The following is a 20,055-nucleotide window of genomic DNA, read 5'->3' as shown; positions in this document are numbered from 1 at the left end:
CACCTCTTATCCACCAAAACTCCAATAATCATCAGCATCACATAATCTCAATACTTCAATAATACCTCTTCAATACGTCGATCATCAATATCATTTACCTTACCTCTTGTCCACGAAAACTCCAATAATCATCAACTTCACATAATCTCAATACCTCAATCATACCTCTTCAATACGTCGATATATATAAACCTCATTGCCAATATCATTTCACTTCCATAACAACTGTTTCCTCTAGTCAGTCTCCTCGAACAAGTGCAGACAAAATCCTAATGCAAACCTCAATTCATCATCTCATACAATCCGAAGACACAATGTCAACACACAACCTCTCGTGTAATCCATCTGATCCAAATCTGCTACTCATTATAAATTATAAGATACATTTTGTTTACCTTGTCCATCATTAAATAAAAGAAATGCGTACATGACCTCTAACAGACTTAGTTCGAATAACTCTCAGTAATTAATTACGATTACGGAGTGTGAATGATCATAATATTTCACAGTGTGTACACCACTTCAAGAATCATGGCAGAAGCAAACATGTGGAGTATTTCTTGTGTCAAGTGTCACTTCCTATTTCAATTGCTCACGAAGAATGCAGTGTAATAACTGTCAATGGTCTAAACCTAGTGTTGGTATGTCACGTCGTTAGCTTCCTTCCTATTAGCATAAATTTATACAGCTTCCATAAAACCTCCAGCTCATTTGAGTTCAATGAAGTTTCTTGTACTAATGTCGTTCGTCGAATTTTAGCAGTTCATTTTCTTATCTTAAAAATATAAGGCACTGAGCGTAAGCAAAACATGCAATGGCGAGTAAATATACCAGTAGAGAACAGAATGTCAACAAGTGGATGCAGCACAATCCCTACAACGAGGCTCTGCCAAGCAACAATCTATAATTAATACCATAGTGTGACCTAAACTCCATGTTCGCACACAGTATATCAGCATTTCTATACACCAAATTAAAGAGTAGTTATGACAACAAAACAGAAATGTGTAAATATGCAATCCATACGCAAAGCAGCAAGTACATATCTTATATAATAAACAGGTCATTAGCATCATAGCATAAGCAAATGTTCGTGTGTCATCTTAATAAGTAAACATGAAGGCGCAAGCAGATAAATCACAAAGTATAACTTACACAGATAACCATAGTCAGCACAATTAATCAGGTGACAATTATAATTTAAATAAATAAGCACAGCAGGCACATAATAAAAAAATATGACATCAGTGAAAAAGCATAGTAGCCAAGCGATGCATAATATATACAAATAACAAGCCTGTTCATTAATCAATCATCGTCAAAATCAGTAAATGTACACAAGCACGTCGCTTCACAAGTAAATTCATAGAACATGAAATTTAGCACAGAGTATGAGTCACGTAATCGCAAGCAGCAAATTACGTCTAAAGTACGTACCTAAGTGGAATTATGTTACCTGAAAAATAAACTCAATTAATAGTTACCCTTTTTAGTTTATTACTTTTTTCTTCGAAATTACATTCTTCCTGAAATTTTCTCCATAGCAAGTCGTCTTAACGTCGGACACGCACAGAATTTACCTGAAGGTCTTAAATATTTTATACAACCGTATCCTGAAAAATACTGAACGTTAATAACATAATTTATAAAGTCACCATAGCTTATACTGAATTTAATCCGAGAAATTAGACTGTCTATTTGTTTACGTCTGTCAGTGCATTCGCACTGAGCGCTCGATCAGCTGTAGACGCGTGACGTAGAAGGTGATTGTTTGCGGTCAACGACAGCCTTGTGCGGCGCGCAGACTGACTGTTGCTTTGAGTATGTGCCGCCGCCAAAACACAGCGCGGTATCCTTGTATTCTCTGCATGTTTACATGTAGCTGTTAGTTTCTCTAAAGTATGTCATTCCACAAAAATTTTAACGTTAGATATGTGATGTATTCCCTTAGAGCGCCGAGATTTAAGAGTTTCTACTTCAACAGTGTTATCATGAATAATTTTGCGAATTCTATATGGACCGTTATAAAGCAGAAAAAATTTGCGACATAAGCCTTTTCCTTTATGAGACAAACGATGAGACTTAATTAACACCTTTTGACCAACTGACAAAATTTTTAAACGACCAGGACGTTTAGCTGATTTCTCTCTTCTAGCAGCCGCAGATGCAATATTTCGTAGAGCCAGGTTGACAACTTCAGAATGCCGCAGTTTCCGTGAAGGCGGAAAAGGAACGATTTCAGAAATGCGATTTGTTGGTACTTTATTTTTTAATATCAATAGAGGCGGTAAAGAAGTTGAGTCATTAGGAAGTTCATTCAGAATGTTTTGAAAAATATGAAGATACTGATCCCAAGTTCTGTGATTCTGATGACAAGAAAGTCGGCACAATTTATTGATTTCCTTCATCCATCTCTCTGAAGCATTAGATTGAGGGTGAAAAAGTGAAATAAAAATTGGTTTAATCTTACGATGCCGTAAAGTACGAAGCCAAATTTTAGAGCGAAACTGTGATCCATTATCTGATATAACCTTATCAACATGACCAACTTCTTTAAGAAAATGTTTGATGAAAGCATTAGATACTGAACGAGCTGTTGCTTTGCGTAAAGGTGTAAAACACACATATTTTGATGTCAATTCCACTGCTACCAAAATGTACGCAAAACCATTAATAGAACGAACCACTGGACCGAACAAATCGACTGCAGCCATGTCCTTTAATTTCGCTGGAATGATAGGAAACAACGGTGCTCTGTGAGAAACAGTTGGCGGCTTAGCCTTTTGACATAATTTTCATTTGGCAAGAACAGATCGAATACGTTTTTCCATATTACTGAAGTAGCAATTTTCTCGTAATTTATGAAAGCATTTTCTGGGACCAAAGTGTGCATAACTGAAATGTGTAAACGAGGTGTGGCCAAATCATCCAATCTAACAAAGCGTCTAAGAAAATTACAGACACCAAGGAAACTACGAACATCACGTTTTGTGGAAGGAACAGCATAATTACGAATAGCGTCTAGCTTCTCTGGATCAGGAAGAATACCTTCTGTAGAAATAATGTGACCGAGAAATTTCACCTAAGAACGACCAAATTCAGATTTTTCCAAGTTCTCTGTAATGCCAACTCTTGCAAAAATACGTAATAATAAATCCAAAATTTTGTTGTGTTCACTCCAAGAATGTTTAGCAATAAGAATATCATCAACATATGAAGTAATATTGTCACGAAGATAAACAGGTAAAATTTCATTTAAAATACGAATGAATGCTGCAGAAGATACAGTAAGTCCAAACGGTAATTTCCGAAACTGGTAACAGTTACCAAAGGCTAAAAAGGCAGTATATTTTCTACAATCAGGGTGGAGTTCTATTTGCCAAAAACTTGCACGCATATCAATCGTGGATAAAACTTCAGTTCCATGGAAATGTTGAAGAAGTTCATCTAAATTTTGTGGACGGTCAGTTTCAGGAATAATAATATTATTTATCTGTCTGGAGTCCAGAACCAAACGAATTGACCCACCCTTTTTAAGAACGACATGTAATGGGCTGGTATAAGGACTGACTGCTGGCTCAATAATGCCCTGATCTAACATGTATTGAAGTTCATTCTTAACCTTGTCTCTGTAAGCCAAAGGAATAGCGTACGTTTTCCCGCGAAATGGTGTGTGTTCTTTTACTTTAAATAAATATTGTAAGCCTTGTATAGTTCCTGTGTGATGACTAAACACTGTAGCATGTGAAGTCAAAATATGGTGCAGCTCTTCTCTTGCAACGTCATCTGGCACTTCAGCTTTTTTAACCTTTTCATTAATTAATTCTTCGCTACTAATTATATCCTCCATCGCGTCTCTATATCTATTGTCATTGTCATGAATAAACACACTGTCGTCATAATGCTCAACGAAAACATCAGAAGTAAGAAACCTTAAACATTTTGTATCTGATTCAGATCTTGCTAAACACTCGAAAAATTTCAAACATTTCGGCATTCCGGCAACAGTCAAATTCACACTTCCTTCTTTAAAGTTCAAAATTGCCTTATGTGTGTTAAGAAACTCCATACCTAATATAATCTGTGTACTGAGTAATGGAACAATAATAAAATTAGCAGACAATTCGTATCCTTGACAAATGAAATTTAGGTTGGTCTGTTGTTTAACTTCCACACTTTTTCCAGAAATCGCTCCTCGAATTGTGGTTTTAGAAATAGGTAACACAGGACAGGCAATAGTTCTTTCACATATACGAAAAACTGATTCACTAATGATGTTCAATGGGCTCCCAGAATCTAAAACTGCAGTGAACTTATTCTTACCCACACATACTTCAATAACAGGATGTAAAAATGCGTCTACATTATTTTCCTTTTCGCCTAGCAAAATGTCTCTCATATCTTCCAGGCGTACGTAGTGTAAAGTTGTAGTGTCATTACTTTCTGAACCGTCTATATTGCTGCCAGAAGCCGAAGCTGCAAATCATGGTCGATTGTTTGCGTCACGTCTTTGATTATTCCCGTCATTTCGCGGATCAATTTCTACTATTTCCACTTGTCTCTCTGAATTTCTGTCACGCGGAGGATGCCAATTAGGTCCTTCCTGTCTGTTAGATGCAAATTCTTGGTTGTGTCTGTTATTAAAATTTCTGTTTTCCTGTCTGTCTGCATAACTACTTCTTGTATAATTTCGACTGTCACTTCTGAAATTACTGTTAGACCTACTACCCTGGTTATTTCTGTAGTAAGAATTTCTATTACTGTATGAATAATTTCTGTCTTGATGATACCGATTACTGTTTCCGTATGATTGATCATTCCGGTACGAATTACCGTTATTATAATTGCCTGTGTAATTTCTGTTAGAACGTCTGTTATTGTCATAAGGCTGGTATCTATTGTCTTGTCTGTTACGTCTGTCATTCTCAAAATTACCCATATAACGCCCGTTCCGATCACTATCCCTTTTCTCTGAAAATCTATCGTAATTACTGTTACTGAAAAAGTTACAAGAAATCCCGTCGTCGTTGTCATACTCAAGTTCTTGCAACAAAGTCTTAAAAGTCTCTAAGTCGTCTTTACATCTTCCAGCTAAAGCAATTTGTCTTATGGATTGTGGCAGCTTAGTTAAACAAATGCGAATTAATTCAGTCGGGCTATAAGGGTTGGACAGGAACTGATTCTTTCGACTCATGTCTTCAAAGTATTCTGCCGGTGTGCGGAACTCAGACTGTTTAAAATTACGCTGCATAATCAGACTATGTTTGACTCTGTCTTGTGTGTTTTTGGACCAATATGCCGATAGAAATGCATGATAAAAATCATTCAGATTATTACAATCTCTAATGAGTGCGCGCATCCGCGTCGCCGGTTCGTTTTCTAAATATCCACACATAAATTCCAGTTTGTGACTTAGTGGCCAATTTGGTGGAAGTGCGTACATAAATTGATCTAACCATGCACATGGATGTATGTCATTCTTAGAATTGCGGAAGATCTTAAATTTCCGAACAGTCAAAAAGTGTTTATAGTCAAAGTTTTCGCCTCGTGGCGACAAAGACCTACCGCGTCTGTCCCAGTCCCAGTGTTGATTATTGTCAAGTTCGCGCGTCTGGCGCTCTCTTGTTGCATCCCGTAAAAGAAACAAATTACTTTCTTCAAACCCCCTGGTATCTGTGATTCTAAATTTCTTTTGCTGTCTTTTCCTACGATTTCGCCTTCAATTTGTTTGACTTGCTTCCATAATGCCTCAACTTCCCTTTTAACGCGTTCATTAGATTTTCCCTGATTTTCAACATGTTTATTTATGTTCTGGTACTCTTCAGTTTCCGCAAATGGCGATGGAGCTGTATCGTCCGAATATCTGTCCCCATGTAAACTAAGATTTGTCAATTTATCAGAAATCTCCTCAACTCTTTCCGATAAGTCACCTATTTTTTCTTTCTGTTTACTTACGTCTTCCGTAAGTGTCGCGACTCGGGTTTCAGTGTTGACACATTTGGTAGTTAACTGTTCATATTGTTGTGTTAGATTATTTATTCTGTCATTTGGTACGGATTCCTCGATTCTCTCAAATATTTCTTCCTTATCGTGTGCACGTTGTAAATTTAACTCTGAAAATTTTTGTACTATCACGCGATCTCTTTCTTCCCGTTCTCTATCCTGTTCCCTTTGTCTAATCTCTACTGCAATTAATCTATTATTGTGAGCATTCAAAATCGGTTGTACTTCCTCTCTAATCTCTTTCTTTAATTCATCCTTCATGTTTTTGAAACATGTCCCTATTCGCGAATCTAACCGTGTTTCCATTGTTTTTAATTCAGATCCTAACTGTGATCCCAGTGAGTCAAAACGTGTTTCCATTGTTCCCATATCAGTTTTAATTGTTCCTATATCAGTTTTAATTTCAGATCGCAAAGTTCCTATCTCTGTTTTAAATTCAGATCCTAACCGTGTTTCCATTGTTCCCATCCGTGTTTCCAGATTTAATATTGCACCCATCAACTGCTCCATAATAGCCGGTTCGAAATTCTTTTCGCCCCTAACATTTCCCGCGAAACCAACTTCTTTCGTCATAGCTGTAAAGCTATCTGTGTTCGATACTATTCCGGAATCTTCTGTCGTTAATCTCGAATTCTGAAAATTTTCTGATTGAGAAAAATTTTGAAATGGTTCCGGACTATTTTCCCGACTCATTAAATTGTTTTCCACTTCATTATTCATCATACTGTTTTCCTCTGTTGGCGACTTCGCCATGTTAACAATTTCGTCATTCTCACTATCCATCATTTTTGCCTTTTTCATCGATCGCGTAATCATTTACAAAATATACAAAACTCGTCACTATATGAAAATTACACACAATGACACTTTATCTCCAACAATACCATTCACACGAAATGTTTCCCTCAAACACGATTAATCGAACAATTGAAATAATTGCACTAATTGTCAAAACCGTAGACAAGACAACAAAAAAAATTTTTTTGCAAAATACCATTAGAAGAATGCCAATTACCAAATCTACACATGCAATATAGACTACAATTACTAAACTACAAATTACTACAACAATCCTACTGTCTACTATTTCTACAATCAGAAGAATTCCAAGGGACGATCCGAAGCAGCGGTCGCCACGTGCATGGGGGCTTAATTAATTTATAATGCAAATAATTTTAGTTTTAAATTTTAGTAGCTGTATGTCCGATTACGCAGTCTCGTAAACGGTTGGCCCTGACTAGTATTATTACGCTATCTGACTGCATAGAACAATAACAAAGAATGAATTGGAAATTTTCATTAACACAATTAATTAATTAAGTCCCCAGCAACTATAAAATCTACGAAACCAAAGCACAAGTGTAACTGTTCTGTGTGTGGAAGTATGACTTAACGTACGCATCTGGCACGGTTCTTCTTCAATAACACAAGAAATTTTAAATATCATTTATACTGAATTAATTAAAGAAAATAAAAATACCATAATTACTCAAGAAAACCAGAATTACACTCTAATACAAGAACACAAGCCAGATACTTTGTTGACTGAACCTGTAATGACGAATTATTTAAAACATGGAAATAATGAAAAATAAATCAAGTTTCGTTACCTTCATATATTGACCAAAATCACTCTAATCATTACAATATATCTCCACACCGACTCGCTATTACCACATCTCAACAAGAACTTTTCAGTATCACATCTCAGCAAGCACTCTCTACTAGCACATCTCAACAAACACTCTCTGCTACGAGTTCTTAACAAGCACTGACTACCACGAGCTCTCCCCAAGCACTGACTGCTACGAGTTCTCAATAATCACTGCCAGTGGAGGCGGCGGAACAATACTCTCTAGCGCGATCTCTGGCGCTGTGGCTCAGTGTAACCACCTTTCACTCTCTCAGGAAAATTCGCGACGTCTGGAACTGGTTATGAATGCCTGCGCCCGATATATCTGTGACGTTCGACTTTTTATCACATTTCACCAGCATATGCAAAATTGTCCTGGCTACGTGCAGACAAACGCAGAGATTTCCATACACTCTGTCTCATCTACTGCCTTATAAATGTACACTGGCCCTCGTATCGCTCCTCATCCTTAACGCTTATATCGGAACAACATGACAAAAACACACGTTCCCATCATAATAAAATCCTCTGTTCCACTGCATCGCTCAGTCACCTTCTCCAAGTCCTTTACAGTAGCAGGAACCGGACTCTGGAATAACCTCCCTCGTTATGTTAGAGAACTTAAAAACATGTCCGGCTTCAAAAAACAGTTCATGACGTATCTACTTAAGCAACAGTAATGCCTTCCTCTGTACTCATTACTTCCCTCTTTCCCCCTCCTTAAATCTCCCTTCCCCAAAACTCGCTATACTAGTAAACATTTACTTTACACACCAAGATAATAATGTACATCTGCACATATCCTCATTACTATTGCCAATTTTTCTCATGTTTATCATTATTATTTGATTTTTTTACTGATATTATTGCTTTTATCATAATTTGTATGTATAGCACCTAATTCTAAAATACTGCCAGAATTTACTTTATTAAGTCTTAGTCATTACTCTTTATTCATAGTGTCACTAGAGTAATCTGATTTTCTTATTTAAACTATTGTCATGATCCGATGTGTGAAATTCTGCGTGTGTGGAACACTGGTCCGATGTAAGAGAGGGCCTGATGGCCTTAATCAGATTAGGTTAAGTAAATAAATAAATTAATATATATGCGTTTATCTACCTCAGCCGTGGTTAAACTTCCCTAGAGCATGACAGACACATGTGAGTTTAAATACTGTATTTGTAGTTGGCTTCCCAGTTTGTTTGCGTGCAGGAGTTACTGTATCGTTCAAAATTATGTATAAAATGCATTTTAAGTTGGTAACGATTATTTTGATTAAACCAGTGGCTGCTGGCTATATAGAATGGTGATGTTGGAGGTTACATGCGAAGGATTCATGATTGAAGATAGTGCTGCTGTTTGGTGGTAGTAATGGTAGTGGTGGCGGTGGTGGTTCTCTATTGTTGAAGCACTTGCATTATTGTATTGGGAACTGTCTGTTCTATGTGGTGGCTGCAGTGGAAGCCATTCTGCTGACTTGTGCCAGTAATAGTTAAGTAACGGACTACAGGTCTGGAGAAAGAGGACAGAGTGGTCAGTGACATAAAGGCCATTACCCAATTTGGGGGAGATGGAGATTATGGATCGCTACTCGAAGATTTTCAGGGTGACGAATGGCAGCATACTGACGTCTAATACAGGAACTTTACAAGCATAAAAGGACTCTGCTTAGTTTGATAGTAAGTGTATTTTGATTTTGGATCTGAATTTAATATTTGGCAGAGGAATCTTAATGACACTGCAAACGGATAGTGTGCGGAATACTTATAGAGGGTGATTTTTTCCCACCGTATGCAAACGCTAGGGATTGATCGATGAGATGATACGGAACAAAAAATGGTATAGTGAACTTCTGGTTTCTATGCGAAAGACCAATTGTTCAGTCATACTTTGTGGAAGAGACCGCGGTCCAATACGCACTGTACGATGCAGCCACAGTTACAGTATGCATGATTTTCTCCTAGAGGGCGGTACAGTTCCTCATACGTCACGCCGTAGCGCCCTCTCCTGCTATAATAATTGGCAATGTTGTATCCGATTCACTTCTCATGCTGACTCGCCTGGCAGTGGATGTGATACAGTGTTGCACACAGTGGTTCCGTATTCCAATCGAGGCTTTCTGACAGTGTGTTTACTTACGGAAAGGCAAATGACAACGGGCGGCGGGCAGCAAGGTTGTGTCACGAGACCGATCCCCGCCGACAACAACCACAGTATTCAATGATTGCAACAGTGTGTCGCCGTGTATCTGAGACAGGGACGTTTCAGGAAGCAGGAAATCATGAAGGATGTACCCGAAACGTTCGGACACCATGTTGTTGTTGTTGTTGTGGTCCTCAGTCCCGAGACTGGTTTGATGCAGCTCTCCATGCTACTCTATCCTGTGCAAGCTTCTTCATCTCCCAGTACCTACTGCAACCTACATCCTTCTGAATCTGCTTAGTGTATTCATCTCTTGGTCTCCCTCTACGATTTTTACCCTCCACGCTGCCCTCCAATGCTAAATTCGTGATCCCTTGATGCCTCAAAACATGTCCTACCAACCGATCCCTTCTTCTAGTCAAGTTGTGCCACAAACTTCTCTTCTCCCCAATCCTATTCAATACCTCCTCATTAGTTACGTGATCTACCTACCTTATCTTCAGCATTCTTCTGTAGCACCACATTTCGAAAGCTTCTATTCTCTTCTTGTCCAAACTGGTTATCGTCCATGTTTCACTTCCATACATGGCTACACTCCATACAAATACTTTCAGAAATGACTTCCTGACACTTAAATCTATACTCGATGTTAACGAATTTCTCTTCTTCAGAAACGATTTCCTTGCCATTGCCAGTCTACATTTTATATCCTCTCTACTTCGACCATCATCAGTTATTTTACTCCCTAAATAGCAAAACTCCTTTACTACTTTAAGTGTCTCATTTCCTAATCTAATCCCCTCAGCATCACCCGATTTAATTTGACTACATTCCATTATCCTCGTTTTGCTTTTGTTGATGTTCATCTTATATCCTCCTTTCAAGACATTGTCCATTCCGTTCAACTGCTCTTCCACGTCCTTTGCTGTCTCTGACAGAATTACAATGTCATCGGCAAACCTCAAAGTTTTTACTTCTTCTCCATGAATTTTAATACCCACTCCGAATTTTTCTTTTGTTTCCTTTACTGCTTGCTCAATATACAGATTGAATAACATCGGGGAGAGGCTACAACCCTGTCTCACTCCTTTCCCAACCACTGCTTCCCTTTCATGCCCCTCGACTCATAACTGCCATCTGGTTTCTGTACAAATTGTAAATAGCCTTTCGCTCCCTGTATTTTACCCCTGCCACCTTCAGAATTTGAAAGAGAGTATTCCAGTTAACGTTGTCAAAAGCTTTCTCTAAGTCTACAAATGCTAGAAACGTAGGTTTGCCTTTCCTTAATGTAGCTTCTAAGATAAGCCGTAGGGTCAGTATTGCCTCACGTGTTCCAATATTTCTACGGAATCCAAACTGATCTTCCCCAAGGTCGGCTTCTACTAGCTTTTCCATTCGTCTGTAAAGAATTCGCGTTAGTATTTTGCAGCTGTGACTTATTAAACTGATAGTTCGGTAATTTTCACATCTGTCAACACCTGCTTTCTTTGGGATTGGAATAATTATATTCTTCTTGAAGTCTGAGGGTATTTCGCCTGTCTCATACATCTTGCTCACCAGATGGTAGAGTTTTGTCATGACTGGTTCTCCCAAGGCCATCAGTAGTTCTAATGGAATGACTCTAATGGAATGAGTCAGGTCTTTCAGTGCTCTGTCAAACTCTTCACGCAGTATCTTATCTCCCATTTCATCTTCATCTACATCCTCTTCCATTTCCATAATATTGTCCTCAAGTACATCGCCCTTGTATAAACTCTCTATATACTCCTTCCACCTTTCTGCCTTCCCTTCTTTGCTTAGAACTGGGTTGCCATCTGAGCTCTTGATATTCATACAAGTGGTTCTCTTCTCTCCAAAGGTCTCTTTAATTTTCCTGTAGGCAGTACCTATCTTACCCCTAGTGAGACAAGCCTCTACATCCTTACATTTGTCCTCTAGCCATCCCTGCTTAGCCATTTTGCACTTCCTGTCGATCTTATTTTTGAGACGTTTGTATTCCTTTTTGCCTGCTTCATTTACTGCATTTTTATATTTTCTCCTTTCATCAATTAAATTCAATATTTCTTCTGATACCCAAGGATTTCTATTAGCCCTCGTCATTTTACCTACTTGATCCTCTGCTACCTTCACTGCTTCATCCCTCAGAGCTACCCATTCTTCTTCTACTGTATTTCTTTTACCCATTCCTGTCAATTGTTCCCTTATGCTCTCCCTGAAACTCTCTACAACCTCTGGTTCTTTCAGTTTATCCAGGTCCCATCTCCTTAAATTCCCACCTTTTTGCAGTTTCTTCAGTTTCAATCTGCAGTTCATAACCAATAGATTGTGGTCAGAATCCACATCTGCCCCTGGAAATGTCTTACATTTTAAAACCTGGTTCCTAAATCTGTCTTACCATTATATAATCTGATACCTTTTAGTATCTCCAGGATTCTTCCAGGTATACAACCTTCTTTTATGATTCTTGAACCAAGTGTTAGCTATGATTAAGTTATGCTCTGTGCAAAATTCTACAAGGCGGCTTCCTCTTTCATTTCTTCCCCACAATCCATATTCACCTACTATGTTTCCTTCTCTCCCTTTTCCTACTGACGAATTCCAGTCACCCATGACTATTAAATTTTCGTCTCCCTTCACTACCTGAATAATTTCTTTTATCTCGTCATACATTTCATCAATTTCTTCATCATCTGCAGAGCTAGTTGGCATATAAACTTGTACTACTGTAGTAGGCATGGGCTTTGTGTCTATCTTAGCCACAATAATGCGTTCACTATGCTGTTTGTAGTAGCTAACCCGCACTCCTATTTTTTATTCATTATTATACCTACTCCTGCATTACCCCTATTTGATTTTGTATTTATAACCCTGTAATCACCTGACCAAAAGTCTTGTTCCCCCTGCCACCGAACTTCACTAATTCCCACTATATCTAACTTTAACCTATCCATTTCCCTTTTTAAATTTTCTAACCTACCTGCCCGATTAAGGGATCTGACATTCCACGCTCCGATCCGGAGAACGCCAGTTTTCTTTCTCCTGATAACGACGTCCTCTTGAGGTGTCCCCGCCCGGAGATCCGAATGGGGGACTATTTTACCTCCGGAATATTTTACCCAAGAGGACGCCATCATCATTTATTATTATCATCATCATCATCATTTATTATTATCATGACACAGCAAAGCTGCATGTCCTCGGGAAAATTTACGGCTGTAGTTTCCCCTTGCTTTCAGCCGTTCGCAGTACCAGCACAGCATGGCCGTTTTGGTTAATGTTACAAGGCCAGATCAGTCAATCATCCAGACTGTTGCCCCTGCAACTACTGAAAAGGCTGCTGCCCCTCTTCAGGAACCACATGTTTGTCTGGCCTCTCAACAGATACCCCTCCGTTGTGGTTGCACCTACGGTACGGCCATCTGTATCGCTGAGGCACGCAAGCCTCCCCACCAACGGCAAGGTCCATGGTTCATGGGGGGTCGGACACCATACTTGGAGGAAAATGTGATTAACACTGTGGAAGGCGACTGCCGTGTCAGTACCAGGCAGTTGGCCCGACAGTGCAGGGTAAGCCAGACGTCTATGTGGAACATTCTGCACGACAATTGTTACTACCCTTATCACTTAGAGCGTGTGCAGGGCTTACTAGCGACAGACTTTCCACATCGGGACCAGTTTTGTCACTGGTTTCTTCTCCAGGCAACCACGATTCTGGGATTTGTGTCATCCTTCCTATTCAGAGATGAGGTCACCTTTACGCGGAGTGGTATCTTCAACTTTCATGACAATCATCTGTGGGATAGTAAGCATGGCCCCCATGGTACAGTGACAGCGAATCACCAACATCGGTGCAGCTGGAATGTGTGGGTCGGGATAAATGTTGAGCGTATTTTGCGACCAATTTTCCTCCCACATCGCCTAACACTCCGGAACTGTCGGCATTTCTTACGGGCGACTTTGCCTCCCCTGCAGGAACAAGTGCCATTGATGATTCGAATGGTTATGTAGCTCCTACATGGTGGTGCTCCAACCCACTTCGCCGTTAACGTCCGGAAGCATCTCAATCGCGTCTTCCCGGTCGACGGATCGGACGAGGGTCCTCCTCTTTCACCGGGTCTCAACCCGTACGATTTCTGGTTATGGGGCCATCTCAAAAGTATCATGTATTCAAAGCCCATTCCAGATGTGGAGACACTTGAGAAGCATATCATGCTGCCTTTGACGCTGTTCGGATGCAGCCTGGCCGATGTGAATGTGTGAGACAGAACATGCTACGGCGAGTACACGCATTCGTTGAGGCATGTGGAAACCATTTTCAACACATACTGTGACGGTGGCTCCATGGTGCAGTGCGTATTAGACCGCAAGCTCTATAACAATGTATGATTTAATAAATGGTCTCTAGCATATAAACCACGCATTTTCGGACATAAGTTCATTAGATCTTTTTTGTTCCGTACCCTCGATCAATCCCTAGAGTTTGTACACGGTGGAAAAAATATGAGTGTATAACACTACTGTCTGCTACTACTGTACCATAACCTTAAAGCTGGAAACAGGTTGTGAAATAAAACTATTTTGTTAAAGCAATTATGGTATAAAGCAACAGAGCAGTGTTACCCTCTGCGAGGAATTTTGTTATGTTGAGCGTGTTGTACCTAACGGAGATGGCTTATCGGAAATGAAAGTCAGAATTACGTAAATATTTGAACAGTAACTAACGAAATTTTGCCTATCTGCACTGTTTAATGGATAAAGAAAACGGTCGCCAGCCTAACTAGGCAAGAGAATGATTAACATTCTCGTTCAAGAAAATAGTTATTAGTAATTTTAGTGGATAAACACAACCTATACTTTGTCACACGCGAGTGCAGTGAACTCTGACACATACATATGTTTACGTTAAGATTGAAGCTAACAACTGGAGTAGCACAAACTATTTGCAAAAATATAACAGATACCGAAACACTATTACTTTCAGGACTTGTTCAAACTGAATGGTCTTTATATCATTACTATTAACATTCACTGCAGGATCATAAATTGTACATAGGTGAAGTCTCTCTCAGTTAAATACTTTACTATTTAAAATGAAAGTTAATTGGAATCCACTAACAGGTTGCTTCTCACTATCATTTGAATAAAGAAATTATGGTTTTCATAATTAGTGGTCTTCCAATTACTTGTTACCCAGCATTAACACAATAGACAAACTGTGGATCCTGTTATATTATTAATATGCACTTCCAATACACAAGAGAGACAAACACTTAGCAAACATGAGTATATAACTTTTCACAACTGCAGTTTTCCACTTTTACTACATTGAGAGACAAAATTAACATTTGTAAGATACTGACTCACCTTCTGCGATTTACAACAGGCAGTAATGTGATCATTTACTAAGCAAAACTTTACAAGCCTCAGTCTTAAGAACTTTTAATTTGAAGTTGGCAACAACACATTAATAAGCAGTTTTACTAGGAAAATTATTTTCATCAAGCATCATTAACTTTAACTCACTCTCTTGCCACATTAACTTTAACTTTCTTTTTACTATGTTCAAGAGTAATCAATTAGCAAATCACTGGGCTTTAATATTCTTTCAGTAGGGATACTCGGTAATCACTTTAGTTCAAATGGAGAGGAACCTGAGAGGTGTTATGATGATGTGGAGAAAAATCAAGGTAGGTACATAAATTCAGATATAAATTACCCTATATTTGAGCACACTAACACATCCATTAAGCTAATCCTGCACTGTACATCATTGTAGCATTCCGATGCAATGATTGCGCAATGTGGTGGCAACTGCATGTTGGTAGGTGGAATTGCAGGTAGAATTGCTGGACTCTGTCATTTCTTGGTGGCGATGATAGATACAAATTCCAGAATAGTTTCAGCTATTTATCCATCCATCCGAGGCATTGGAAAGTAGCAGAAAAAGCCTCTCTCGGAACCAGCACAATATGCATCTTTTACATGGCAGTGCACAGTTTGGTAGCTCGTCCCCGACTCGTGGCTCGTCCCCGACTGACTCTTGGTTCCCGACTGACTCTCAGTTCCACCTTTTCTACATAGGCCAGCCACAATTTGCGCGCGCTGCACAGTTCCGTTCCCGAGGGGAACCACAACGACTTTTACATACAGAATAACTAAGAGCCCTAAGTGAGGATCAGCAGTTTACATAACAGTAAACAAACGTTTCCAATAAAACAGAACCTTTGCACATATTAACATTTCTACCAAAAATTATTCACACAGAAATTACAATTATATATAGTAAGTTTTGTTCCCTCCAAATGGGACAAAGAATTTAAATGACAGATACACTACATTGCATAGAATCAAACCAAGACATCAAAGTTCTTACAGAGAAAGGACTATACAATTTTGTGTTATCTATTCAATCAAACACATTTACAGAAGCTTAACGATGTAATATTAAATGAAATAAAAGCAAAATAAATCAGTAGAGTACTAGAGCTATGGTGTTACAAGTGGAAAGGCATAAGTAAAGGTTTGTGAATGGGAGTTGCGGTGCTGGGAGGAAGGAGAGAGGAGCCCAGAAATGACCTCGTTGGAGACCAATGGAACCGCGAGACCGCTACGGTCGCAGGTTCGAATCTTGCCCCGGGCATGGGTGTGTGTGATGTCCTTAGGTTAGTTAGGTTTAAGTAGTTTTAAGTTCTAGGGGACTGGTGACCACAGATGTTAAGTCCCATAGTGCTCAGAGTCATTTGAAACATTTTTTTGGAGACCAATGCTGGAGATTGTGAGGCACCCTCCGTACCAATAGGAATAGAGGAATTTCATTAGTGAGTGAAGATACAAGATTACGATCTAAGAATTATTTGAAAATAGCACGTCTGTAAGAACTGCTGGTGTGTGTGTGTGTGTGTGTGTGTGTGTGTGTGTGTGTGTGAAGGGAAGAATGAGAAAGAAGGGACAAAAGGGCTGGGAACTGCCAGATAACATACACATAGAACATTCCGACTCTTGAAGGACGTGGCCCGATGGCAGTCTTGGTTTGTTCTCGAATTTTGTTGCAGGCTTGTTTCAGATGCAGAATTCAGCAATTCAGTAAGTTTTTAGCTCCACAGGTTTAGGAGCTTTACATTATTCTTCCTAAGTTTCCTGACTTTAACCTAGAACGTGTAAGTAGTGTCCGTGCAGACCTTGGCGGTAGCGATACAAAGAATGTTCTGTCTGTTTGCAGCGCGACCCCGGGGGCCCGCTGGTGCAGGACGGGGTGGTGATCGGCATCGCCTCGTGGAACCTCAACCCCTGCACCACCTACCCGTACCCCTCCATATTCTGCCAGGTCTCTAACTTCCTCGACTTCATCTACAGTGTCATGTCATCCTGAAGGTAACGATAAGAGCAGGGTCCGTGTATGCTTCAGTTATCTTAGGAAGTCCTCTGCAATTCACGATGATTCAGTCTTTGGAGATATCTCTTCTGCAAACTAAACACTTGATTTTTACTGTCTATCTCAAGAACTGTGACAGCTGGCCAGTGTAGATAAAGGTAATTTAGTACACGTGTTCCTGTTTATCTAAGAGTGACGATTAATCAGCTTGAAACGGAAGTACTTTGTTGTGAAAACGAATGTAAGCGTTTTTTTGCATTAAAATGATGATATTGTCAATTTGGCAACATACCCAGAATTTGTATGTCAGCCCCACTCCAGGTGTGCGTGAGAATGTGGACACACACTTAAGATGTGTAGCAGTTCGATATATAGCTCTATTCGGACTTTTTGTCTTTATTTTACATGCAGTATCTTTCGTCTTTCCCGCCCTCTGCAATGCAGTGATTTTTGTTCCTAGACAAGCCATTTGAGAATTGTGATAGAGCGAGATGACGAAGACGTATCACGCTTCAAACATAGCTGGTTGTATTCAAATCCCTCACTGGTTGATCTGAATTAGCTCCCTCATGGTTTCCCCATGTTATCGCTGTTGTAGTCGAAAACAATGCGAACCATCACCGTGGGTGTACAGAATGGCTATGTCAATACCGTATGTTTCGTTTACCGCTTAACAATGGTTATTTTCATTACGTTTATTGGTGCAAACGAAATAAATACCTTACCCAGGACACGCTGCAGTGTGAATACTATTTCACGTGTGTTTTTATAACAATGGACCGTTCGTTACTGGATATGGTTTCCCGTTCAAAATGATAATGAACTGGTTATCACTGAAATCCCTCAAATTGTGCATTGGAAGTTTACGCACACCCAGTTCTTTTGGCTAAACAAATATAGAAGAATTTGCAGAAAGCTATAAAAGATTAACATAGCTTGTTACTCAGGCGGAGGAGATTTTGAGGATATAACTTTTTTAACTTTTTTGTTGCGTTCTCAAGACAAAAGCAGAAGTTATTTAAGTCCACCTGGTTATACAAAATTTATTACGTTTATTTTTTTTTTTTTTTTTTGTGTCTTGTTCTTCGCGACTTTTGTTCAATTTAGTGTAGCGCCACTTTTTATTTCCTTGTTCTGGGGATATACAGTAGCTAGTGCAGGAAGTATAATAAACGTTTTCGGTATTGCGGCTTTGCTGCTGATTTGCGCGTAGATCAGTCACGACGAGTTAATAAAGTACTGTTCATTGATGCAGACATATTTAACGTGAGACGTAATTTAATTTTTGTGATTGTAATCCTGCGAAAATATGAGTCAAAGTTTGGTCTGACGGATGAAGATGAGCTCCTAACTGACGTAATTTTGTTTATCGCTGTGGCATCACAATCCGACACACCCTAAGTCATGCTGATAATATATTTTCCAGGAAGCGGTTGTTATCACAGACAAGCAGAACATCATCCAAGAAGAAAGTAGGCCAGGCTGACCACGCTCACGGATATACGTCATTAATGCAGGGAATTCCGAAATACCTTCACAAAAGAAGACAAAGTAAATATTCCAGACTTAGAATCGAGAACAGCTGCCAACATGAGTAACGTAGAAGTCAATATCCTCGGAGTAGTGAAGCAACTTAAATCACTCAATAAAAGCAAGTCTTGTGGTCCAGACTGTATACCAATTAGGTTCCTTTCGGAGTATGCTGATGCATTAGCTCCATACTTAACAAGCGTATACAACCGTTCGCTTGACGAAAGATCCGTACCCAAAGACTGGAAAGTTGCACAGGTCACACCAACATTCAAGAAAGATAGTAGCCGTAATCTACTAAATTACAGGCCCATATAATTAACGTCGATATGCAGCAGAATTTTGGAACATAAACTGTGTTCGAACATTATGAATTACCTCGAAGAAAACGGTCTATTGACGCATAGTCAACAAGGGTTTAAAAAACATCGTTCCTGTGAAACACAACTAGCTCTTCATTCACATGAAGTGTTGAGTGTTATTGACAAGGGATTTCAGATCGATTCCGTATTTCTGAATTTCCGGAAGGCTTTTGACACTGTACAACACGAGCGGCTCGTAGTGAAATTGCATGCTTATGGAATATGGTCTCAGTTATGTGACTGGATTTGTGATTTCCTGTCAGAGAGGCCACAGTTCGTAGTAACTGACGGAAAGTTATCGAGAAAAACAGAAGTCATTTCTGACTTTCCCTAAGGTAGTGTTATAGGCCCTTTGCTGTTCCTTATCTATATAAACGATTTGGGAGACAATCTGAGCAGCCGTCTTCGGTTGTTTGCAGATGACGCTGTCGTTTATCGACTAATAAAGTCATCAGAAGATCAAAACAGAACTACTTAAACCTAACTAACCTAAGGACATCACACACATCCATGCCCGAGGCAGGATTCGAACCTGCGACCGTAGCGGTTTCGCAGTTCCAGACTGAAGCGCCTAGAACCGCTCGGCCACTTCAGCCTGCTGTCCGAATCCTACTAAAGTCTCTATTCTTCTGGGCCAGCTATCAGCAGCGGGAGCGAGATGTCAGTATATGACCGACACCAGCGCTTAACCAGAACAGTATGGGCGAGAATGTGCCGGGTGCTTATAATTAAACGTTTTCTGCTTGAGAGGGCCTCCATGTAGAATGAGTAGTCGTAGGACATTGAAACTTTGTGGAAGCATTTGTTAGGACACGCGGTAGAGAACTAACAAATCAACCATTAAAAGGAACACATTTTAATTACCACGTGAGAGGGTAAAAGTTGTTAATTGCGTACCATGTTTACGTTCCAGATTACAAACAGTGCTTAATGTGATGACCATCTACATCCACGACAGCCTCGAACAGCACTAGGAATGCCATTTCACAAATGTTCGCAGCATTTTTCCA

At 39.5% G+C, this 20,055-nt stretch overlaps 1 protein-coding gene across 1 annotated transcript in view; it reads left to right on the top strand.

The window, feature by feature from the left end:
* LOC126234526 (trypsin-1-like) overlaps window positions 1-17,394 on the top strand; it is a 100,341-nt gene extending 82,947 nt beyond the window's left edge. Inside the window, exon 7 of the mRNA XM_049943221.1 lies at window positions 17,001-17,394. Coding sequence (XP_049799178.1) covers window positions 17,001-17,150 — 150 coding nt within the window. The 3' untranslated portion in view covers window positions 17,151-17,394. The remainder of the gene's footprint in view (window positions 1-17,000) is intronic.
* Window positions 17,395-20,055: the final 2,661 nt, after the last annotated feature.

The sequence above is a fragment of the Schistocerca nitens genome, chromosome 2, assembly GCF_023898315.1.
Source record: "Schistocerca nitens isolate TAMUIC-IGC-003100 chromosome 2, iqSchNite1.1, whole genome shotgun sequence".
Taxonomy (NCBI): Eukaryota; Metazoa; Arthropoda; class Insecta; order Orthoptera; family Acrididae; genus Schistocerca; species Schistocerca nitens.
Note: the sequence above shows the minus strand (reverse complement) of the source record. Positions and strands in the feature narration are given on the sequence as shown.